A 23,630-nucleotide genomic window follows, 5' to 3' on the forward strand; every position below is an offset into this window, starting at 1 on the left:
GTAGGATTTAATAAGCTTTGCTTCTTCCTACTCCTGTTGGACATGTGGAACTGGGAACTGATTATGGGATGCATTCAATTGGAATCTGATGCATGTTCAAATGAAATAAAACCATTACCATTACCATTACCATTACCATTACCATTACCATTACCATTACCATTACCATTACCATTACCATTACCATTACCATTACCATTACCATTACCATTACCATTACCATTACCATTACCATTACAATGCCATAATGGGTACCATAGTAAGTGTCAATATAGTGATATGTATAGCACATCATGACTGTGGTTCATAACTTCTAAGGACTTCTTATGGTTAAAACCACAGAATTGGAATCATTAATTTTTTTCTAAACTGTAAAAATATTATAATGTGTGAAACGGTAGGCCTTTTTTTGTTTAATTAAACCCTCTACTTATTGGCTTCTCCTGCAAAATTGCTTCTGAAAACCAATTAAAACACCACAACAAAGGCATTCATTCTTGACTCTTAATGAGTTTGTGGATGACTGTAAATTCCAGCTGCTGAGATTCCTACACAGCAACCAAAATAGTAAACATTAAAGACGAAAGTGCAGCTGACAGAACTACCGGTATTTGTCAGACTGGTTTTCCAACATTGGGGAGCTGCATAACTTCCCCATCCCACCACACCCAGTCTTGCCTATATAATAAAGGACCCCAAAAGATGCCAGACGCACATCAGCAGTTCAACCACTGACCGACCGCTTTAGCCGGGACCTGTCAATAGAGCGCTACTATGAGTGCGAGGAGCAAAAGATCCAGCCAAGCCGGGATGCGTATGTCCTCTACAGGATACAGCAGCATGTCCTTGGGATCCTATAGCATCCCGAAGGCCACCGCCACGGCTAGCCAGATCTCATCTGTGACTGTCAACAAGAGACTGCTCACCCCGATGAAGATTAACATTGACCCCACCATTCAGGCTGTCCGCACCAAAGAGAAAGATCAAATGAAGACTCTCAATAACCGCTTTGCCTCATTCATTGATAAGGTAAAGTAGTCGCTTTCATTTCTTTGCACGTGATTTTTAATAACATTCTATGATATGCTGAACTCGTGCAGGTAAGATACTTGGAGCAGCAGAACAAAATGCTGGAAACCAAGTGGAAGCTGCTGGAGGGACAGCCTCCTCGTTCTTCCAACATTGAGCCCATGCTGAAGTCTTACATCGCCAACCTGCAAAGGCAGCTGGAGGTTCTCACCAACGACAAGCTCAGACTTGAAGTGGAGACCGCCGCTATGCACAAAAATGTGGACGACTGCAAGACACAGTAAGACTCCAGAAATGAGCGCTGATGCGATTGTCTTTTGGAAGCACATCAGTAGCACAGCTGATCGAGGGAATGATAATAACATGCCGATATTGTTTGTTGGATGTTGCAGGTATGAGGAAGAACTCCTCAAGAAGACTGATACCGAGAATGATTTTGTTACTCTCAAAAAGGTGAAATGATAGATTCATTTATTCATTGACTGGTGGCCAGCCAATCACAGGGCACATATAGACAAACAACCATTCACACTCACATTCATACCTATGGACAATTTGGAGTCGCCAATTAACCTAGCATGTTTTTGGAATGTCGAAGCACACGCAGGGGGAGAACATGCAAACTCCACACAGAGATGCCAGAGGGGGGAATCAAACGCAGGTCTCCTAGCTGTGTGGCCTCCATGCTAACCACTCGTGCGCTTTGCAGCCTCAAAATTTCCATTCATTCATTTTCTACAACTTATTTTCACTAGGGTTGCGGGGGTGCTGGAGCCTATCCCAGCTGTCTTCGGGCTTGAGGCGGGGTACACCCTGGACTGGTGGCCAGCCAATCACAGGGCACATATAGACAAACAACCATTCACACTCACATTCATACCTATGGACAATTTGGAGTGGCTAATTAACCTAGCATGTTTTTGGAATGTGGGAGGAAACCGGAGTACCCGGAGAAAACCCACGCATGCACGGGGAGAACATGCAAACTCCACACAGAGATGGCAATTGAACTCGGGTTTCCTAGCTGTGAGGTCTGCGCGCTAACCACTCCTACACCGTGCAGCCCATCAATATATATATACACATACATTTATTTTCTATCCTCACGAGGGTCGCGGGGGTGCTGGAACCTATCCCAGCTGTCTTTGGGCGAGAGGCGGGGTACACCCTGGACTGGTGGCCAGCCAATCACAGGGCACATATAGACAAACAACCATTCACACTCACATTCATACCTATGGACAATATGGAGTCAAATGATAGATTTAAAGTCATGAAAAACAACATGTGTCCTAAGATATATTACACTTAAAATCATAAATTAATAATTTCATGATTGTGTACAATTAATTCCAGAATGTGGATGCTGGCTATTTGTCGAAAGTGGATCTACTGGACAAGGTGGCCAGTCTCCATGATGAACTTACCTTTCTCAAGGCTTGGAATGATGAGGTATACGTTCATATTCATATTCATATTCATGCCAATCCTACTCCAGTATGTCACATTTGGTTTGTTTCCATCCGAAGGAGATACGTGAGCTGCAGGAGAGCCTGAGGGACACGTCTGTGGTGGTGCAGATGGACAACTCCCGCGAGTTGGACATGGAGGAGATTGTGGCTGACGTCAAGGCTCAGTATGAGGATATAGCGGCACGGAACCGCGAAGACGCTGAAATCTGGTATAAGACCAAGGTAGATGCTACAGATGGTTTTGTTTAAGTGTCATAAAACTGCAGTTGGTACATCACATCCTGTTGTCTGGTTTGATATCACGCTACCAGTATGAGCAGATTACAGCTGAGGCCGACCAGTACGACAACGAGCTCCGCAGCACCAAAGGGCAAATACTCGAAATCAAACGAATCATCAAAAATCTGCAGAATGAAGTTCAGTCTGTGAAGGGCCAGGTGAGTGAAAGTGAAAGGACTCTAAAGTTCTTTAATGCTCACACAGTCCATCCGTTTTTTGCAGCGCATGAACATTGATGCCCAGATAACCGAAATCGAACACCGTGGAGAGGTGGCCATTGATGACGCCAAAGATCGCATCAGGGACCTGGAGTTGGCTTTGCAGCAGGCCAAGCAGGACATGGCCGACCAGGTCAGACAGTACCAAGAGCTCATGAATGTCAAGATGGCCTTAGACATCGAAATCTCAACCTACAAGAAGTTGCTGGAAGGAGAAGAAGAGAGGTCAGTTTTTGTTCCATTGAAAATGAATTAATCAGGCTGCATGGTGGACGAGTGGTTAGCGTGCAGGCCTCACAGCTAGGAGATCCAAGTTCGATTCCATGACAGCTGGGATAGGCTCCAGCACCCCCGCGACCCTCGTGAGAATAAGAAAATGAATTAATGAATGGTATTATGGTTATGGTATTATGGACAAAAAAACTAGGGCTGTCAAAAGATGTCAAATTTTATCAGATTAATCAGTTTTTAAATTAACTAATCATGATTAATCACCTTTGTGACTCCAAATTGTCCATAGGTATGAATGTGAGTGTGAATGGTTGTTTGTCTATATGTGCCCTGTGATTGGCTGGCCACCAGTCCAGGGTGTACGCCGCCTCTCACCCGAAGACAGCTGGGATAGGCTCCAGCACCCCCGCGACCCTTGTGAGGATAACAAAATGAATGAATGAATGGTATTATGGTTATGGTATTATGGACAAAAAAACAGGGCTGTCAAAAAATTTAAAATTTTATCAGATTAATCAGTTTTTAAATTAACTAATCATGATTAATCACCTTTGTGACTCCAAATTGTCCATAGGTATGAATGTGAGTGTGAATGGTTGTTTGTCTATATGTGCCCTGGGATTGGCTGGCCACCAGTCCAGGGTGTACGCCGCCTCTCGCCCAAAGACAGCTGGGATAGGCTCCAGCACCCCTGCAACCCTCATGAGGAGAAGCGGTAGAAAATGAATGAATGAATGAATGAATACATTTTGCACCAATGTTGCATTTTCTTGACAAACAGAATTGGACAAGATACGATTCTCACCATCCAAGCGGTGCCCACAATGCCAAAGCAAAGTGAGTTGTCAGCATTTATTTTGTAATATTATCACCTCGCAGCCATATGCCTAATTTTCTGACTCTGCTGCTTCTAACAGTCATCCTGCAGGAGCCACGGAAGTCAAATCCTGTTCTCATCAAGACAATGGAGACCCAAAATACACAATTAATCTAAAGCTGTTCTTCAAACTGCTGAAATGTTTGTTGTTATTTTCTTTTACAGAAGAAATGTAAAAGAAATGGCGAGGGTTATTTCGATTGTGCCACATGCAATATTGTCAATAAATATGGTTCACTGAACGACCTTCTGCTTATATTTAATATGTAAACCACTTCTGAGTATGTATACATCTCTACCTAGGTTCATGGGAGTACACAGTAATAGACATAGGTGGAAGTAGTCATTGAAAATACACGCACAATACAAATACAGTGGTTAGACGTGACTAATTCGTTCCAGTAGGGCCGACTCAAAACAAATTGAAAATAATGTCAATGCAATTAATATGCTCCACACACAATTTTGGAAAAAAAAACAGTTTTATTGACAATAATAATAGTTTTACATGCAGAAATGCAAAAATTATTACAAATGACAAATGAATGGACTACTGAATCACTTCTAACTAGTTTTCCAAAGAGGGAGTAGAAAGGAGATTATGCTTGGAGGTCAAATCCCCTTTTTTATGTTTCTGCCACAAAAAAAACCTATATAAAAATTATATTTTAATATTTTAAGAGGTTTCTTAAAGGCTTTTTTAACATTAACAGAACTCCTTAACGTCAGCAAATATGGCGGGCCACCTAAATCTCTGAGCCACCGCTAAATGAGGGTGCTGGAGCCTATCCCAGCTGTCTTCGGGCGAGAGGCGGGGTACACCCTGGACTGGCGGCCAGCCAATCACAGGGCACATATAGACAAACAACCATTCACACTCACATTCATACCTATGGACAATTTGGAGTGGCCAATTAACCTAGCATGTTTTTGGAATGTGGGAGGAAACCGGAGTACCCGGAGAAAACCCACGCATGCGTGGGGAATCAAACTCCAGTCTCCTAGCTGTGTGGCCTGCGAGATTGGTTACAGTGCAGTTTATTTAATTTCCCCAAGTTGGGACCCATTGGAAAGGGAATGTGTTTTTTTTTGGCCAGCAGGAGTCTCTGCTGCTCTGCCAAGCTTTGCTCAAAGGCCTTTGTCCAAATAATCAGTCACTTGGCTGTACTTACAGACCTGATCAAAATCTTAAGACCAGTTGAAAAATTGCTAAGACATAACAGAATTTTAAAAAACAAACTGAAATGGGTTGTTTTTCACCTGACCACAAGCTATAAAGCTACAAAATTTGCTAAAAATTCCATTTTTTTTATTTCTGTCAGGCATTCACACGGTCATGCCCTCCTCATGGCTAAAGCTAAGAAGCTCTCTCTTCAACCTGGTAGGCACATGGTCAGATGCTTTCTACTCGGCCCATCATGATCTTGGGTGCTTATTCATTTAGTGGTGTGGTGCAGGGTCGTCAAACGGCGAAGGCTACGCACAGATGTTGCAGCAGATTTCTCTCATGACTGAGGGTCCTCGTTTGTTTGGTAATAGATGGCTTATTCAACAGGACAATGTTGACTCTTTCATGTTCCCATGATTTAAATCCCGTAGAGATCATTTGGAGATGGATGGCAAGGGAAGATTGTTGATGCTCTTGGAGCAATTTTGGACTTCGAGCATTGGGAAACACTCGTATCAAGCAGGCTCAAACCAGTTTTTTGAGTGATTAAGCTTCTCATTACTGAGAATTTTTGTTTGTTCTAGTTTGGAGAGTTTTTTGTAATTTTTTGACCAATTTTCTTCAACGTTTGATCAGATGATGAACAGCCTATTTCAGTTCAATTCTTTTCAATAAATTACCTTTTCAAAGTATTCCCCCCTTCTTGCTTTTGCATATTGTAGTTCTACATAAAACCTCATTAAGATCCAAATGTGCATAAGGTACATTTTTGTGTTAATATTTTGATGAGGTCTGTATATATGTCCATCACGAGCAGTCTCATAGAAGCAGTTATTGTGTTTATGATATATATTCTATGCTACACATTCAAGGATATCTCACATTAGTAGTCAAAGTTTGCCAAATTTCATGATGATTTGCAACTTTGTAGCAGGATGAAGGCAGAGTACACACTTTGGAAAGATAGTGGCACCCATGCAGCACCCAATCAACTTTCACCCTGCTGGTCATAACTGAAATCCATCTGTGTCACCCACCCTCAAAATCCAGCCATAATCTGAGACTGAGGAAAAATATAATCCTTATACAGTGAAGTATGTACATGTATATGTGTAGAACAAAAAATGGCATGTGGATCACAAAATATATTTAATGTTTCAGTGAAATTGGAAAATCAAGTTCACATGAACATTCACAATAATTACCATAACATGGCATTTCTTTGCTTTGATACAAGAGTTTTGTTTTTTTATTACGAAAACATATTTGGCATTCAGATATTGTAAGCATACACAATTAAAAGTGTATTCCATAAGGCAGACATAGGGATTTGTTTTCCAGCTGTAAAAAATATTATTGTCATCTGTAATAAAATGTAATTGATGGTATGAAATGGTATCGACAGTTGTTTCCCTGTTCTACTATGCTATTTCTGTCATATTAACTTAATGTGTACACACAGACAGACATTAATCAAACATAATCCTCTGTTCACTCTTGTAAGCATGAAGCAGGTGTAAACATGACAAAGTGCAAACGGAATCCAGTCACACACTGGATCCCGCACACACTCTTTGGTTATTTTTTGTCATAGAGTGACAGAAAAAGTTTCAAAAGGCACAAAGGAGGTGAACAAATCCACACAACTACATGTTCACACTTGGTCCTCAGTGGTCGTGATTTTCTCCATTTAGATTAGTGGTTGTGCTGCTGGTCTGACTGGGATGTTTACTGTTGGAATGGATCTCGTCATCTGAGCCGCTCTCAATGTCACTACGGTCGTCTTTTTCCACCTGGAATACAACAAAACACAACGTCTCGTTGTTCGTTTTCAGCAATTGATTTGCAATCTTCTACAGATATTATTTTATATAACGATATTCTTTAATGCCATGTAAGTTAGCAAATTAACATCCCATTGGCCCATGGGAGAAGTGTATATTTTGTCACAATTGTAAGTGACTAAACTCAAATAAACATGAATTACTCCCATGTAATATTTCATGTTTCATGCACTACTTGATGATGCGTGAGGGTGATAAAATACATATAACAACAAATAACTATACATCTATAGTTATTTGAACTACTGTAATGCACTTTACTCTGGAATTAGCCAAAAGTCTCTCTCCCGCTTACAGCGGGAGAGAGTCCAGAACTCTGCGGCACGGCTTTTAACAGGAACCAAAAAGGGGACGCGCATCACCCCAATAAATAAATTAGCACAGATTTGTAGATGTCTACGACCCATTAATAGTGAAAAGATATTGAAATACTAGTTATATGTAGTATTCTGGCCAGAGTGAAAAAAGGTTCTCCTCCTGTTCCGTGTGGAAGTGGTAACTTTTTTTTTTTTTTTTTTTTTTACTTATTTTGTCTTTCTTCACCACTCTGTTTGAAACCCTTCCTTGAGTTGAGAATATATAAATTGGAGGCCAACTAGTTAGCTTCCTAGCATGTAATGCAGCCGTGGCTTTGTGTCCTTGCAATGACCCCGTAGCCTGCACATTAGCAATGTGGTGTAAACAAAGAATAATAGAAGTGTAAAGACTGTAATAATGGCAATATATATATGTATATATATTTAGAAACTATTTATGTTTTCTATTAATATTAATATTGAATCCTACTTTGCGGAAATTCACTTGCCGTGATCGGGTCTGGAATCAATTAATCGACTGTCGTGACAAATCAGCCAAGCCACATCTGTGGCCAATTCCCATTATATTACTAAAAATACTGACTGACTATCCTGAGAGCGACATACCTTTCCCTTGAAAATGGCTTTAACTGCAATGCGTGCGATGAGGTAGAACCAGATTACATGAAGAGTCTGCAGGACCAGAAGTAATCCATTAAACAGCCACCAGGCCTGGTATGGTCCTGCTATCTCCCAGCTCTCAATCAGAACGCTGCGTATAATCCTGCAACAAATACAGATATGCATTTGTAATACAGTATATCACAAAAAGAAACACACCTACTTAAAGTCACAATTTGTCAAACATACAGGAAGAAACTTGTCTCACCAGAAAGGGAAGATGACAAGCCGAGCAATAAAAAAGCTGATGCTGAACACCACAAACAGGCCGTCACACAGCCGCTGATATTTGGCATAGTTAGCCAACTTAGCTGCCTGTGAAGGTAAATTTTAAAAAAAAGCATGATCACAGGGCATTTGAAAAAAAATGCACGTCTTCAAGTGAGAAAATGTATAATTTATGAAGATGTGAGAAAGGTTAAACTTAGTTACGTATATCTGGCATGACAAGAACATCATAAACACTGGAGCTTAATGATGGTACAAATCCTCTTTACTGTTTTCTCACAGGAATTTCACCTTTCAGCACAATGACCCAAAGCACATATGCACCAAAAAAATGGCTGTAAAATAAGCAGTTTTGTCATAGCCCATTGAGAGCCCAGATGTGGATTCTAGTGGTAAATCTGAGGAGAGGCCAGAGGAAAACTTGCCCTCACACAAAACACAAAAATGCCCTCACTATCCCTCAAACAAGGAATAAAGGGGAACACATTGACATGTCAACATGTGCCATATTGAAATGTTCCAGACTATTTTTTGATGCCACCAAAGAAGGGTAGCAGTGACGGAAAAGAGGAAAAGTGTGATGATACAACAGTCACAATAATAACAACACGTAAATCAGCAAACCCTCAATTATAATAATCAATATATTGGGTAATATGACTGTAAAGGTTTGTGTTATTTCAAGGTCCTAAACCAGTCTGCTAAGCTCCAACTAACAAAATATTCAATTGATTAAGAAGGAATGCTACCATATCTAATCTTATTGTGTTGAGATTTGAGGTAATAACTATAAAAGCAATCTTCACTCGCTAAATGTACTGCAAAAAGGATTGGTAAGGATAATAAGAACGTACAAACCTTTTATTTCTAAAATCACAAATACTAAAACTTGCTGATATAGTTCATTTCACAGCTAAAATCATGCATAAGGCTAACAATAACGTATTACCTAAACATGTCATCCAATACTTCTCTACCAGAGAGGAGAAATATGATCTGTGGTTGTGCTTAAACAAGACAAACTGATAGTTTATTTACCTCAAGGAAGATGTCTGACGCATCATGCACACACATGACCAGAGTGCCAACTCTTAGCATGTTGTTGGCGTAGGAAAAGGTGATGAGGACAATGGTGGCCAAGTGGTGGACAAGCATGATGAAGAAATCCTGACATTTGCACAGTGGAGAAAAGAAAACAGTTAGCCGACTTGGTATTATGTTAAATTCCAAGCACACATAAGGAACAATGATTGTAAATGTGCACACTTGTGTGCACGTTACGAAACACACTTCTCCAGAGCCAATGACAAGTGAATGTAGAACTATTTGTAACGTGTATTTATCTTTGAGGCACTGCAGCTTTTCATTGTGAAACTCGTTTTACCAGGCTTAATTAGCCATCAGGGAATTATTATACTCAGACAACAAAACACATTCAACACAAAATTAGTGTTCTGTATCAGTTTACTCACCTTACGTTTGATATCTGTGAACTGGGAAAACATCAGCGACCAATAGAATGCCAGCTCAGCCACATAGTGGTTGAATTGTTGAGGGCTCTGATGCTATGGTATGAAAACAAAAACACCTTTAATACCAGAACTAAAGTGGTATGATCATTTTCAAGATTTTGCTTTATAAATCGCTGGTTGTTGGGATCAGCAGTTGTGGTCTCCTGTAGAGCAGCTAGACACAAAAACCCGCACAGAAAACTTTTTAGATTTTGCAAAATCTGCACCTATTCCAGCTGTATTTCCTTGGATTTGTACTTCCTGCCGAAACGGTCTGTCTCCGGGCATGCCCACTTTGCTGTGATTGGTCACATGCCCAAAGTGCTTCCTGACTATGAACCATATTAGGCATATTAATGACAGTCTAACAACATTTATAGGTCAGAAAAGTGGATAAAGCATAATAGGTCCCCTGTAAATATATCATATAGCAGACGAACACAGTGATATAGTGATAGATTATTATTGTAACACAACATTTGTTTGGTAAGTTCACTGACCCTTGGCCTACATACACAAGTGAAGCCAATCATGAGAAAGGGTATTTAAGGTGGCCAATTTCCCTGAGGGAATCCCAAAGGGATTAATAAAGTATTCTGTCTGTCTGTCAATTGCAAGTTGTTCTCCACTTTGCATCTTCATAGCCTCAAAACAACTGTCAAATGACCTGAGAGCAAAGATTGTTCAACATCATGAGTTAGGGGCAGGATACAAAAGCGAGGTCAGAGAGGTCAGTTTCCACTGCGAGGAACATGGTGAATAAATGGAAGACCGCAGGCTTTCAGTCCAGTTTCAGCAGATTCTTGCCAACAATGTTCAAGAATCAGTGACAAAGTTGAAGTTGGCTGGATACTTCCAACAAGACAATGGCCCTAAACACTGCTCAAATTCTACTACGACATTCATGCAGAGGAACAAGTACAACGTTCTGGGACGGCCATCTCAGTCCCCAGACCTAAATGTTATTCAAAATCTGTAGTGTGATTTGAAGTGGGCTGTCCATACTCTGCAAAAATACCTTCAACCAGAATCTAGAACCTCATGGGAAGCGGTTATTTCTGCAAAAGGAGGATCTACTAAATAATTATGTCATATTTCTGTTGGGATGCCCAAATGTACTTTTGTTTGAATAATTATTGCACACTTTCTGTTAATCCTATAAACTTCATTTCACTTCTCTTCCATCAGTGTTGGGCTGCTATATGATATACGCAACTGAAACGGCTGACGAAACGGTGAAACTGAAACAGTGATTTCTAAAAAGGAAAATCTTGAAAATGATCAGGGGTGCCCAAACATTTTCATACCACTGTATGTACCTGAAAGGGATAGTTATCCCAGCACAATCTGGTATTCCACATCCAGGGTGACTAAGAGAAAAACATTAAAAGTGAGTTTAATCACTAAAGCATACAGGACGGTAAAAAAAATCATCTAGTAAAAACTCACCACCCACAAATGGCGAATGGCATAAATAAAAATCCCGAAGTAAAAAGTCAATCGCCACCTGAAGTGAAAAAATAAATACATTGACTGAATTTTGATATGCACACATCAATTCTAGTATGCATTAAGTGCTTGCAAATAAAACACAACCTACATGCTCTCACAGAACTTTGTCTGCATGCTCGGCTTGTCTTGGTTGCGACGGATGCGAAACCATCTCTGTATTTTCTGTACATCCCAGTCCAGCTGCTTGGAAAGTCCATCCAGTTGCTTTTCTCCTGGACACTAGTGAGAGCACCAGAAGACAGGAATTACCTGCTTAAGGTCGTATCCACAACTTCACAAACACCCACACAGCCATGCGATCATATCATTACGCCTGCGGTGCCGTAACACACAGGGACACTTGACAAGGCAGACTGGGAAAACCTGGGACTAATTATATACCGTTTTGGACTGATACACCCTCTCCAGGACAGCATTGGGCTGGGCTTGACGATGCACTCCCGCCTGAATCTGAAGTATGTGGGCACAGGGCTTGGCCACTAGTCTGTATACACACACAAAAAAAGAGCAAAAAGGGGGGGAAGGGACACAGAAATGATGTGGTTAAGTGAGACATTTAGACAGGGCAGGAGTCAGAGAGGTTAACTATGTTGCACAGGAAAAGATTAACTTTTAGCCAAGTCGCTGACACAAACTGTTTAACTCGTTAGCTAGGCCCACGACGCTGTGTTAGGAGGTAAAGCATAACAGAGACTTTTCATGGAGACCCGGGAACGAAGGAATCCTAAAGAATGTGGCACCTAGTCCAAACAGAGCGTGATGACCTGTCATGTGAGAGACAAAAAACTGGTGGGTCTCGTGAGACCACAATGCTAAAGAATGTCACATGACTAACCTCTTCAACTAACGAGTGTTCGTTCTTCATTTATAAACCCACAAAGTTGATCTGGAATAGTTTTACTCAACATAGGAAAAAGAAGGCCTGCGCGTTTGCTAGGGACTTCCCACTGAATGAAGCAGTACATTCACGATAAACTTTGCAAAATTGAAGAATAAAAGCCGTATTGGGAGATGAGTACTCAAGAGGGCTACTCTGTGAATAAAAACAAACATACCTAATCTGACTGTGACTAGCAAAAGAGCCACGTGACTGACATTTTGCTCGACTGGAGTTGGGTTGATAAAGTTGAACTGTACTATTTGAATCTAAATATAGACACGTAATATATATCTGCGTGTTCTAACGTGTGCAGTGGTCAGTGAGATCCCACTATGTTGAATGTTGCGTTTAATGAGCAACATATGCTTCATGAAGCTCACTACACCAAAAATGAAGACTCTTGTTTACCTTTCGAACAGGAGCCTCAACGCAAAAACTCCGACAGCGAGCGGCAGGGCGTAAAGTATCTCTCCCACTCGAGGGTACTCCACACCAGGTGGTGGATGCTCCAGATCCGCCCAGGAAACATTCTCGGGAAGCCAAAATCTCTCGCTCCAAAACCAGGCTAAGAACGAGGAAGTCATCGAGGGAGAGAAGAGCGCGCGGGTTGTAAGCTAGCAAGGTGGCTACTAAAGTCGTAAAAGCTACGCTCCCACCTCCTTCCGTCTTCCTTCTTTCCTAAGGCTCCACACTGGCGCTAAGTAAGCATTACCGCCGCTTTACTCCAGCGAGTAAACTGTACAAGACGCTATGTTGACACGTAAAAGGCACCACCCACGGCAAACTTTCAATGACGTTCTTGGCTCGTTGTCGCCCCGGGGAGCGGCCGCCCACAAGTCAAGTGGGGGGCCGGGAAGCTGCCACTCGCCCACTTAGCGCGTAGCGTATTCACCTGGAGTTTGCTAACGCGTCTGTGGTACAATAACTGTATTTTGGAGTGATTTGAGGGTAAGTTGATGTGGTTTTCAAAATCCTAAAGTCCCCACCAACTCAGGAAACTACTTTGCAGTGACTTTTCATACCATAACAATTAGTTAGCTTAGTGATATTATGAGGTCATATTACAAGCATGAATGGAGCTTTATCCCTACACCAGGGGTCTGCAAGCTGTGGCTTTGGGGGCACAGGCAGCTCTTTTATATTTCTGCTGTAGCTCCAACTGGTTCAAGTCAGCCGTTCAACAATTTTTTTTACTTAGATTCTGCTAAGCAAATGAAAAATGTCAGCTAAAGTGATAAGGAGAGTGGTATGCCAGTGGTTTGCGAATGTTGACCCGAAATCGGCGGAGAGGAAGAGACATGATTAATTGCCAGGTGGCAACAGGTGTGACTTGTTACTCCACCAAGAGGAACAAAAAGACATAATAGCAGCATGACAATACACTTAAGGAAACAATACAGTACAGGTATACGTAGAATAACTGTCAAAGAAGTGGACAAATAGGTTTTGTGGCTCCAAGAGGGTTTTAATCTGGTGGAAACGGGCCCAAATGGCTCTTTTGAAGCTGGAGCAACCCCTGCCACAAATGATTTAAAAATGATTATAAAACCATGGTCCAAACCCGCTGTACTTCAGAATCAGAATGCCCTTTATTGTCATTTTACATATAGTAGAATGAAATTGCAGCAGCTCCATATTCAGTGCAAGACTGTATGACAGTATGACAGTAGGAATGAGCCTTGTTTTACAAATACACATTTTTATGGACGTATCAATTACTTGCAGATTTTTGTCATTTGCTGGTAGGGATCCAATGTAACCAATGTAACACCTTAAAAAGTGGGACTCGACTGTCTATTATGTTCTTTTCTGAGGGGAAGCTCACTGTGCCACAGTTTGAACAGCCCTGGTCTTGACTCTAAACATGATATCCTTAGCTTTTTAGCAGCAATTGAGTGATCCAGTAGTTAAATCCATCTGTGATCATATGATCAATTCTCCCTCAGAGCTTTTTGACAAAAAAAGCAACACATCTTTTTTAAAAGAAATAGCGCAATTGTCAATGCAAGTGACCATACATGTCAAACTAAGAAATAATGAAGAACTAAAGATTTGCAAAACTCCTGAAAATAGAGAAATGCTGCATTGGTTGATCATTGACTGGACTATGTCAATGATTAGTGACGTCTCATCCTAAATCTCTGTTTCACGAGGAGCTTGTCCAACTAAGGGACAAGGTCTCTGTGTGAAATTTGGTCTAATCTAAGATCTCTTGTTGTTCAAGACATGAGACTTTTTCTTATTTAGTAGCAGTTTCAAGGCCTGGTGGTGCCATCAAATAGATGAAAAGTGGCCCTAAAATGTACTATGTACTGTAAATATCCACAACATTTGTATATCGGTAATTAATAATATTGTTCAGAAAATGTGCATTAACTGCTGCCTTGAAACAGTTCATGTTAGGAGTCTCTGGAAACATGGTTGGTGGGAGGGAGTTCCACGACTTGACATCCTAGCAGTTTTCTTCACAAGTCATTTGATACAAGGAGTCCATGTTAAGGTGTTGGTAGTGATGACGCCAAGGAGAGTAATGCTTTTCGTTGCTATCAGCTTCATTTTTGTGAAGCAAAGAGGAGGGTGATTCTGTTTTGTTTCCTGCTGATGATCATCTCCTCAGTTTTTCCAGCTTTGAAAAGCCCATTTTTGAATGGCATCCATGTCTTGCTGCAGGCTTTCTTGCAGATATGTCTCTGAGCTTTGGGTTTGTAATGATAACATGAAGAGTTGAATCGTCTGAAAACAGGTTGAGGTCCTTCTCTAAGTGTGAAGCTAGGTCAGTAGTGGACCGGGTACACTGCCTTGGGGCACACCAGCAAGTAGATGTGATGCTGAAGAAGTAAAGTTGGTGGCGATGTGCACCATTTTCGGTCACAAATTGCATAATTTATGCATAAACAGAACACAAACTAGTCTTCACACTTTTCAGGCATGTCATAATGCCATAAATGCCGCTTTTCTCCTCACTTACACCACTCTGTGTGTGCACTCACCAGCGGCCCCCCTCCACCAATTGGGACAAAGAGACTGAATGACTGACAGGAGGGAGAACCAATGCGCCCAGGTGTTAAACTGAGATAGTACAGAGTGAACCCTCTTGTCATCCAGCCTGTTTGGTAGCGAGAGAGGAGGAAAACAATGTCAATTTATTGAGGCTGACAAAATTAGTTTTTTTTTAATATATATTTTGTGGTTAATCGAGTTATTGATTATCGGGACAGGCCCATGTGTCATGGATTCAACATTAAACAATACAGTGTCAATGAAAGTTTGCTACCATTATTCCATCTATTTATTTTTTATTTAACGTTTTAAAGTTAAAGGGATGTTTATTAACGAGCATGCCTTTTAAATGTGCCACATTTCACATATATTTGCAGTAACAGACATAAAGGGAGCATGCACCGTCACGCATTCTGTGGCTTTTTACATCGGTACCAACTGGCCGGAGAGCAGCTCTCTAAACAAAACCTCTCAGTGTCAGTATGCAGCTGCAGCTTCCTCAGTTGCATGACCTAGTGTAGAGGGACTGGCCAATATGGCCACAAAATAGGGGGTGTCCTGTGCTTTAAGGTTATTAATTCCAATTACAAGTAGTGCTATATTTAAATCAAAACATTATACATTTGCATCATGTATGGAGCGCTTGTTTATTGCCAGTATTTTCAGTCCAGCAATAACAGCGAGGCCTGCACTTGGCCTGATGCATTGTGTGCCCCCCCCCCCCCCCTCCTCACTGCTTGGATTCTTCCATTTCGCATCTGAAAAAAATGTGATAGTTGGAGAGGAGTTCTTCATGTCAAGGACTGCTGACTGCACAGTGCATACAAAACTAGCTTCTGGATTAACTGAGGTAACACTTTCAGCTAAGTTGGATTGTTGAAACTCAGTTTTGTTTTACATACTTGTGAATAATTGATTTGCATGCAATACTTAAGTCAGAGTGCATTGTATTTATTGATACTTTGAATCTTTTACCGCAAAATGTATGTTTTTGGATGTTGTCTGTCATACTATTTATGAAATACATTCTTTTCTAGATACAACAATGGAAGAGAAGAGTGATCCTCTCAATAACATATCACTGATTAAAGGTAAATCAGCTGTTTTTTCTATTTTTGAGATGACATTGTTACGGTCTTATGGCCTAATTGAGTAGAGTGAAATTAGCACGAGTCATAGTTGAACCTCCAAAGGCAGTGGCATTGCTTTACAAGCTGATGTCCTCATTTTACAGTCTCTAGTGCCAATAGCCTATTAGAAGATGGTGTCTCTTTGCACAGAGGGCATGTCATCTGAGTAATGACATGCATTTAAAATGATCATCAAAATAGAATGTAGAGAATAACACAATCACAGTGCAATATTAGAGTCGTCATTTACAAGCCCCTGCCTGAATGAATGAATTTTGCATGAGGATATGTAGTGCTTCACTGCACAATTTAGAAGGAAAATGTAGCATATTCATTCGGTAATAAGAAAGTGTCATCGTCACAGATAGCAGCCCTAAATGATTATTTTAGCTGCGTCATTAACCGATTTATGTAATTCGGTATACATTCAGCGAGCAGGGTTCTCAGAGTTGCTGTCACATTCATTCAGGAGGAAACTGACATGAGGGTAGCTGGGCCATCGTGACTTTAGCCCTAAGCACTTGAGCTAAAAAAAGACTTTCCCCTACATTTTTTTCTGTCATCACTTGAGGTAGCAAGATGCTTGCTCAGTATCCCATCTAGTCTCAGAGGTATTTTTATACTGTCTAATCCCATTAGGACTTGGATTCTGTGACATTCAAGCAATGATATGTCAGAGTGACAAAAGATATTGCTCTCGTTATGTTTTATGCAATCTTTATTTTTTCTTAACTTGACAAAGACAACCCTTGACAAAGGGAACCCACTCACATTCTCACTGATAAATATGCACTCATGTAGGAAGACGCAACCACCTACTGGACACAACACTGACCGATTGGTTTTTTTCTGACACACTGCAGAGTGGTCATGTGTTTGAGTCACAGGGTGGCACCAGCCTCCAGTCGTCGTTTCTTTCCCTTGGATTTTTCAGTGCCGCTATCATTGTTTATTTGGTGCTTTAACACAGCAATGCGAGCAGGGAATGCAGAGCGATGTGTCCTTTTATGGTGCACATGCTTGACTTGGTGTGCATCCTTTTCTCCTCTGCCAAATGCTAAGCCTGAGATGAGGTCACCTCTTTTTCCTGGTCACAACAGATTAGTCACTGGAAATGCAAAGCGCCGGGTATTTGCAGAACTTCATTTCACTCAACAGGAAACACAGCAGGCCCATCACAACACCGACCAGTTCATTCCCTTTGTGTGGTGTTTACACCGTGTTGCTTTACCATGGTGTGGATGTGCCAACAGGAGGGATAATGTGGATTGGATAGTTTGGATAGGAAATGCAGATAATAGGGTTCACTTTGTTTCTGGGTTAGCAATTAGCATACGTAATAGGCACGTTTTAATATCTTGGGAAATCAGCTGTCAGGTGTGTCAGCCCTAGTTAAATATTTGGGACTGGAGCTGAATTAACATGGAAGGACTTAGCGCCTATCTATTTTTATGATGACATTGAATCGCCATCATGACTTCCTCGGTATGACTTCAGCATTTTTTCAGTCTGGACATTTAAATATACAGCCAGCCTTGTTAGAATACAGTAGCTGTTTTGATTTTGGTTAACCATTGCTCCGTCTCACATTCTCAGATGATCTCAGCAGGTCAAATATGGGGTCTTCCAGTGATTATGAAAAAACTATCCAGCGTTTGAATGATGAACTTAGGGAGGCACAGGAGCGGGCCAATACGGAGAGGCACAAATGCATGGAGCTTGAAGGTAATCTTTTTTTATTTCCAGTGTGCTTAGTTCACCACAAGTTCACCACAAATAAATACATCTCATATTTTGTAGGTGTCCTGAATAAAGAGAGAAAAGATAATAAACAACAAGCTGATGAATCTGCAAAACAGATCAAACTTCTTCAAGGTATACTTGAACCAATTGATGTGGTTTGGAGGCTGTTAAGAACCTGAATTGTAATTTTCTCTTGCATCAATTCAATTCCCGCACTCCACTGTTTCCACCACTAATGTATACATTATTAAACATGCTTTGGACAGGTCAGGTACGGAAGCTCCAAGGTGAAGTAGACGTCTCTTCTAGTTTATGTGATGAGCTACAAAGTGCACAAGATGAGGTGAAGTCACTGAAACACAACCTGGAGGCAGCCACCGTCGAGCGAGATCGTGAGGTTGGCGCAATCGAGTTTAACCTGGCAACCGTCTCCAAGGATCTGGACAAATGGCGTCAGACTGCCAGCAAATACGAACGTAAGATTGAGGACTTACAGCAGGATCTCCAGCAGCAAGGCAAGCAGTGGCAGAAAACTGCAGAAATACAAGGTAAAAAGTTATCAAATACACTTTGGGATGTTTTTAAAATGTGAAACATTAAATTAGTCAAAAACTATTCAGGTGGATGGCACTTTCTTTGAATATTATTTGTCAGTAAATACAGTTTTTGCTACAGAATTAACAAATGCATGACGTTTTTATGTTTAAAGCCAGCGAGCTGCAGTCCATGCAGGTGGAATGTAATGGCCTGCAGAAGGAGTGTTCCATTCTGCGATCTGAAAAACAGGAAATAGTGAACAAGCATCAGAAAGAAAAGGGCAGTCTGCAAAGTGAATGCACATCCCTCAGGGCAGAGAAAGAGGAACTGCTTAAAACCCATCAGAATGAGAAGGGCCACTTGCAGCAAGAAAGTGCAGCACTGCGTGCCAGAAATGAGGCAATGCAGCAGAAACAACAACAGTTGGAGAAAGACCTTGTCAGGTTAGTGCACTGGTGAACATTTTGTAGATTTTGCTACAAAATGTTGTGCATTCTGCATCATGTTGTGCATTATTATCATTGATAAGACGAGCAATTTCATGATCTGTGCTTGGCCTTTGTGTTAAAGTTGAAATGTTCCAACATTCTCAGACCTTATCTTTGTGAGTTATTTTGCATCGACACCACATCAGAAAATCAATAAGTGCATATTTTAAAGCAGTTCATATTGTTATATATTCTCCAGATTCACAAAAATGTTTCATCACATGCTCAACTGTCTCATTTGTTTGATTTATGCTCATAAATCACGCAAAGAGTGTAGTTTGAATTTCATACAAACTTACATAAAAGCAACATACAAGCTGGCAACACGACTTGCAAGTAGTCAATCTGAGACAACCTTTTGATGGTTTAAGTACCTTTTCATATGCAGCCATCCAGACAACTACCTCACCCACGGTGCCAAACAAAAGTCAACAAATATGTGACAATTTCCCACTAGCCGCTGTACTGTATGGGAAGTACTTTTTACTTTTTCACATACTTTTCAATAGTCAATGTTTTATTGTTCATAGCTCATGTTGTATATCACACATCCTTCATTCATGTATATTCTTTAAAAATAATAATTATAATTTCAAGTGGACTGTTGGCTCCCTGAAGAATTCTGTTAACTCACCGTGGCTCACCAGTCCAAAGTTTGCCCACCCAGTTTATACTTATGACTCTCTACCTGTTTTGATTTTGTTGTGCTAGTTCACAAGCCCAGAATGCAGAGCTGAGCAACAGCGTTAAAGTTCTTCAGAGATCTCAGCAGGAGCTGGAAAAGAAGTTAGAAGCGTTGGAGCGCCAGTACCAGCAGGATAGTAGCAAACTGCAAACCCAACTGAGTGAGGCCAATAGCTGCAGGGAGATACTGCAGACAGAGGTATGCTGATACTGTATGTTATTTTCTGATCATATATGGAATACTTATAAAATATCTATGCTAAAAATGTATATTCATCTTTAAAACAGCATATTTATCTTCTTGTTCTGTCAAACTCGAATGTGTCAGAGTCAATGTCACGATCCTCACTGTAAGAGGATTGCAACTTCTAAGATGCTGCTTTACTTGGCAACTGCAGATACTGTATTCAAATATTTATGATTTTTCTTTTAGGCTAGGCTCTGCAAGTTCTTTTTCAAGACTTGCCTAGTTTTATGACTCAGCTTTTGTAAAAGATTCCTTAGGTTCGTGAATAAGAATACATTTAGGAGCATTCTAATGATTGCACATTTAAATACAATTATTATGGTCAAACTGTAGAAATCAAACATTGTATTTGTATGAAATTAATCAATTGTCCATAGTGTGAAACTGCATTATTTTAGTGTCTTAGAATAACTTCAGAGAAACACAAACCATGACCCCATCACTCTTTGAGTGAAATTATCATAGCCACTCAGCTTAATGATGAAGCTAGCTTGGCCTTGGCTGATGTTCGTGCTCACAACCCTTAGATGTAGATGAAGAATGGCCTGCCAGTGGAACACAAACTCGCATTAGCTGGAGCTGATTCATAGCCATCTCGGTCCCGAAAAGAATTCATGAAGTGACGCAGCGGCTTTTCCAACATACATTTGTTGGTCACCAAACTGTTTTGCAATTTATTATCAAACTACGAATACCATGACAACCAGTGATTGTGAAATGAAAAACACTCGCAAGTAAACGATGTAACGCTATGTTTGCTGATCCAAACAAACAGGCCCGACTTGTTCTGTCATCACCTGGGCAGTGACATAATACCATTAGTCACGTTTCATGGCAGGTTTAGCAGGCTGTATGAACCACTGACTTCTCACAGGAGGGGCAGAGTTTACCAACGGAACACTAGGACACACAATTTTTGTGTTGTGCTTTCAGTGATTTTAGGATGAGCCTCCCATGTTCTCATCAGCCATGTATTTGCCAAATTTTGACCTACACTGATGTTCAGGAGTTCCGAGTTATGTTTGCAGCTCCTCAGTGACCTTTCTAGAACAACCCACCACAACATTCTAGCCAAGTTAACTCCTCCTTTAAACTTTAAGAAGCCAAAAAACTTACCACTTCCACACATACTGGGAGGAGAACTTTTTTTTCCACTCTGTCATGTTGGACATGCCATTGCTGACTTCATGCAGTGTTAAGGTAATGTAATGTAAGGTTATGTCTTGATGTTCTGTGTCATTTCTACCTCCCACTGACCAGAATACACATCACTTGTATTTCAATATGTTTTGAGTAATAATAGATGATATTCTACCACAAAACCATGGTTTATTATTTGATTTCTGAAAAAAAGGTAATACTGTAGATGTAATGATACTTACTTGATACAGTATGAAGAGACCAAGGCTGAGCTCTCGGACCTAAAGGAAGAATATGAGAAGGTTGAGCAGGAGAAACAATCACTTGCCAATGAACTGGAGGAGTGCAAAGCCAACATGAGCGAACTTCAAGAGAGAGGAACAACGGTAAGTTTGTGTTGCTTTTTCTTGCACACAAATTCTAATCATCATAAAAGGGAGGAACCGTGATTGCCAAGCAGCAGTACTGCAGTTATTCGGGTTTTTGCGACAAACATGAAACATTTGTTAATTTGGTCAATTGCCACAAAAGTGTATAATTTGTACGTATTTCTTTGACTCATTTAAAATCTCCGCACCATTCTCCTCATCTGCTGTGTTTTATTGTTGCTTTTCAGCATTGACTGTGTGAAGGAATTAAAAACAGACTACATGTGTAGGGTCTATTAATAAAGCTAAGTCCTGCTATAGTTGATTATTATAATATCACTTCCCTTCTGTAGACGTCCCTAAAGCTGCCTGTTCAAGCCATAGTCATCTGCCTTGTCCTGGCTTTGCTGTTATGGTGCTTCGGCGCATTGTGGTAGTAAGGTACACAACAATATGCATCATTTCATCAGTGTCCTCGAGATCACTGCATGGCTTACTTTACTTACTAAGATTTTCCCCAGAATGCCTTTCTTTGGGGATGCAAACATAACATTAATAACAATAACTAAAGGCAGCAATCTAACCCCTCAAATTATTGAGCTTCAACATCTGACATTTGTTTATTATGTCTGGACACTAATGCTTAAAAACCATTTCTCTCAGTGAATTTGGATGAGAGCATCTCTACCTTTAGAAGCTATTTTTCCATGTTTGGCATTCTCTCTTTGCACTGCCTTGGTCTCTTTCCTTTGAATCTTCTGCCATGTGCGGTTGGAAGGTTTCACATGGCCATGCTTATGTTTCCATTTTTGTGCCACCGCTTGTTTCAGAAGCCGTGGATGATCTGGGGGCCTGTGGTGGCCGTGGCTCTAACAGCTGTGACTGCTGCTGCGCTCTTCAAGACCTGAGGACGGTACACGGCTCACACTTACACACTAACACGTGCACACACAGTGAATCCTTCGTCGTCATAAGGTTGAGACACACACTGAAACTGACGAGCATCACAAATGCTATTATCTGCACTAATTAATTAGGAGAAGTCATACGTAACACTGTTTTAAATGTCTCAGAGCCTTCATTTCAAATGACAGATCATTAAAAAAAAGAATGTTGTGTGTTGGTACATGAGGGAAATATTTTCGGGCCCTTTTTTTGACTGACAAGCTGTAGAGTGTCAATTAATGAATGTAAATGATGTCCACACACTAATTGTATTTATATATAGGTATAATAATAGTTTGGATGGCTTGTTTGAGGTTTCCCCATTATATCATGTGTAGTTGGTTGTCATCGTTATAAATGTCGCATTGTCAATAAAGTGATCTAATTGAGTGCTTGTGGAGTGTCTTAAATAGCTCTAACTATACATATCATCAGTAGGTAGAGCTCAGATTGAAGTGTTATGTAGCCTGTGTAATGCCTTTTCAATGGCTGTGCAAAGTTGCCGGATATCAGCAGGAACCGGAAAACGCTTGTAGTGAGGTTCATGACTGGTGAAGCACTGACTCCTTTGGGGTTAATGCAAGTTGGCCATTAAAAGGATAACAAAAAAGAGACTAATTCATTAGTTAAAAAATGGAGTCACATGAACTCTTGAGTTAATGCAACATCTGTGGTGATATGAATGAAGCCTTGCAGGGAAATTACAGGGCTGTGCACACAGCAGGCGTCTCTTAACTGCAGGTTTGCAGAAGGGGAAGCTGAACATTTCTCAACACAGAGAGACGTGCCTTGCTCAATTTTCACAATGCCCTGTGATGTCATCACTGACCAAGTGTGGATGCCTTTTTTTTAAGGGACCTATTACACTCATTTTTGACCCATTGTATTGAGTTGTGGACTCCTACAGAGCAGCTAAACTAAAAAGCTTTCTAGATCTTCCAGAATCTGCACCTATTCCAGCTATATTTCCTTGGATTTCCAAAATGGTCTGTTTTAATTTGTTCCACCCAACGGCACATCATGCTGCTGAAATTGGTCAAACTCAGCACATAGAGCTAATAGCTTGCATCCGGGCATGCCCATATAAGGAAGTCCGACTCTCTGAATCAGGCATTCAAAGCT

General features: G+C 40.7%; 3 protein-coding genes across 7 annotated transcripts; 2 read left to right on the forward strand and 1 right to left on the reverse strand.

Moving 5' to 3' along the window:
• The first annotated feature begins 736 nt into the window (after window positions 1-736).
• LOC131104032 (keratin, type II cytoskeletal 8-like) lies at window positions 737-4,321 on the forward strand. Its single transcript, XM_058050730.2, has 9 exons — window positions 737-1,029; window positions 1,101-1,309; window positions 1,422-1,482; window positions 2,386-2,481; window positions 2,559-2,723; window positions 2,813-2,938; window positions 3,003-3,223; window positions 4,011-4,066; window positions 4,147-4,321. The coding sequence occupies exons 1-9, from the start codon at window positions 775-777 to the stop codon at window positions 4,221-4,223; spliced, it is 1,266 nt and encodes a 421-aa protein (XP_057906713.2). The 5' UTR covers window positions 737-774; the 3' UTR covers window positions 4,224-4,321.
• Window positions 4,322-6,406: 2,085 nt separating this feature from the next.
• LOC131104653 (ceramide synthase 5-like) lies at window positions 6,407-13,249 on the reverse strand. Of its 2 annotated transcripts, none has more exons than XM_058052062.2 (10): window positions 12,635-13,249; window positions 11,728-11,830; window positions 11,435-11,565; window positions 11,284-11,341; window positions 11,154-11,204; window positions 9,796-9,888; window positions 9,362-9,490; window positions 8,304-8,410; window positions 8,042-8,198; window positions 6,407-7,067 (listed from the first exon to the last, which is right to left on the reverse strand). In XM_058052062.2, exons 1-10 carry the CDS (start codon window positions 12,808-12,810, stop codon window positions 6,942-6,944), a joined length of 1,131 nt encoding a protein of 376 aa, XP_057908045.2. In that variant the 5' UTR covers window positions 12,811-13,249; the 3' UTR covers window positions 6,407-6,941. The 2 variants fall into 2 exon arrangements, with proteins under 2 accessions (XP_057908045.2, XP_078652711.1); XM_078796585.1 differs by lacking the exon at window positions 12,635-13,249 and adding an exon at window positions 12,041-12,132.
• Window positions 12,674-22,892, forward strand: slmapb (sarcolemma associated protein b). Of its 4 annotated transcripts, none has more exons than XM_058052059.2 (10): window positions 12,674-12,927; window positions 16,264-16,317; window positions 17,953-18,081; window positions 18,157-18,231; window positions 18,366-18,647; window positions 18,809-19,079; window positions 19,836-20,007; window positions 21,447-21,581; window positions 21,917-22,004; window positions 22,394-22,892. In XM_058052059.2, the coding sequence occupies exons 2-9, from the start codon at window positions 16,272-16,274 to the stop codon at window positions 21,998-22,000; spliced, it is 1,194 nt and encodes a 397-aa protein (XP_057908042.2). In that variant the 5' UTR covers window positions 12,674-12,927; window positions 16,264-16,271; the 3' UTR covers window positions 22,001-22,004; window positions 22,394-22,892. The 4 variants fall into 4 exon arrangements, with proteins under 4 accessions (XP_057908042.2, XP_057908040.2, XP_057908041.2 ...); XM_058052057.2 differs by lacking the exon at window positions 12,674-12,927 and adding an exon at window positions 13,009-13,174; XM_058052058.2 differs by lacking the exon at window positions 12,674-12,927 and adding an exon at window positions 16,003-16,076.
• Window positions 22,893-23,630: the final 738 nt, after the last annotated feature.

This window comes from Doryrhamphus excisus, linkage group LG15, assembly GCF_037039965.1.
Source record: "Doryrhamphus excisus strain RoL-2023G ecotype Guam linkage group LG15, RoL_Dexc_Guam_v1.1, whole genome shotgun sequence".
Classification (NCBI taxonomy): Eukaryota; Metazoa; Chordata; class Actinopteri; order Syngnathiformes; family Syngnathidae; genus Doryrhamphus; species Doryrhamphus excisus.

Bases quoted from the DNA above. Each gene is read 5' to 3' on its own strand.
- LOC131104032 (XM_058050730.2), top strand. From the start codon at position 775: ATGAGTGCGAGGAGCAAAAGATCCAGCCAAGCCGGGATGCGTATGTCC. The intron at 2,482-2,558 runs GTATACGTTCAT...TTCCATCCGAAG, and splicing joins TCAAGGCTTGGAATGATGAG to GAGATACGTGAGCTGCAGGA. The intron at 2,724-2,812 runs GTAGATGCTACA...TCACGCTACCAG, and splicing joins AAATCTGGTATAAGACCAAG to TATGAGCAGATTACAGCTGA.
- LOC131104653 (XM_058052062.2), bottom strand. From the start codon at position 12,810: ATGACTTCCTCGTTCTTAGCCTGGTTTTGGAGCGAGAGATTTTGGCTT. The intron at 11,342-11,434 runs GTAGGTTGTGTT...TTTTCACTTCAG, and splicing joins ACAAAGTTCTGTGAGAGCAT to GTGGCGATTGACTTTTTACT. The intron at 8,411-9,361 runs GTAAATAAACTA...TTACCTTCACAG, and splicing joins CGTCAGACATCTTCCTTGAG to GCAGCTAAGTTGGCTAACTA.
- slmapb (XM_058052059.2), top strand. From the start codon at position 16,272: ATGGAAGAGAAGAGTGATCCTCTCAATAACATATCACTGATTAAAG. The intron at 18,648-18,808 runs GTAAAAAGTTAT...TTATGTTTAAAG, and splicing joins GAAAACTGCAGAAATACAAG to CCAGCGAGCTGCAGTCCATG. The intron at 20,008-21,446 runs GTATGCTGATAC...TACTTGATACAG, and splicing joins GGGAGATACTGCAGACAGAG to TATGAAGAGACCAAGGCTGA.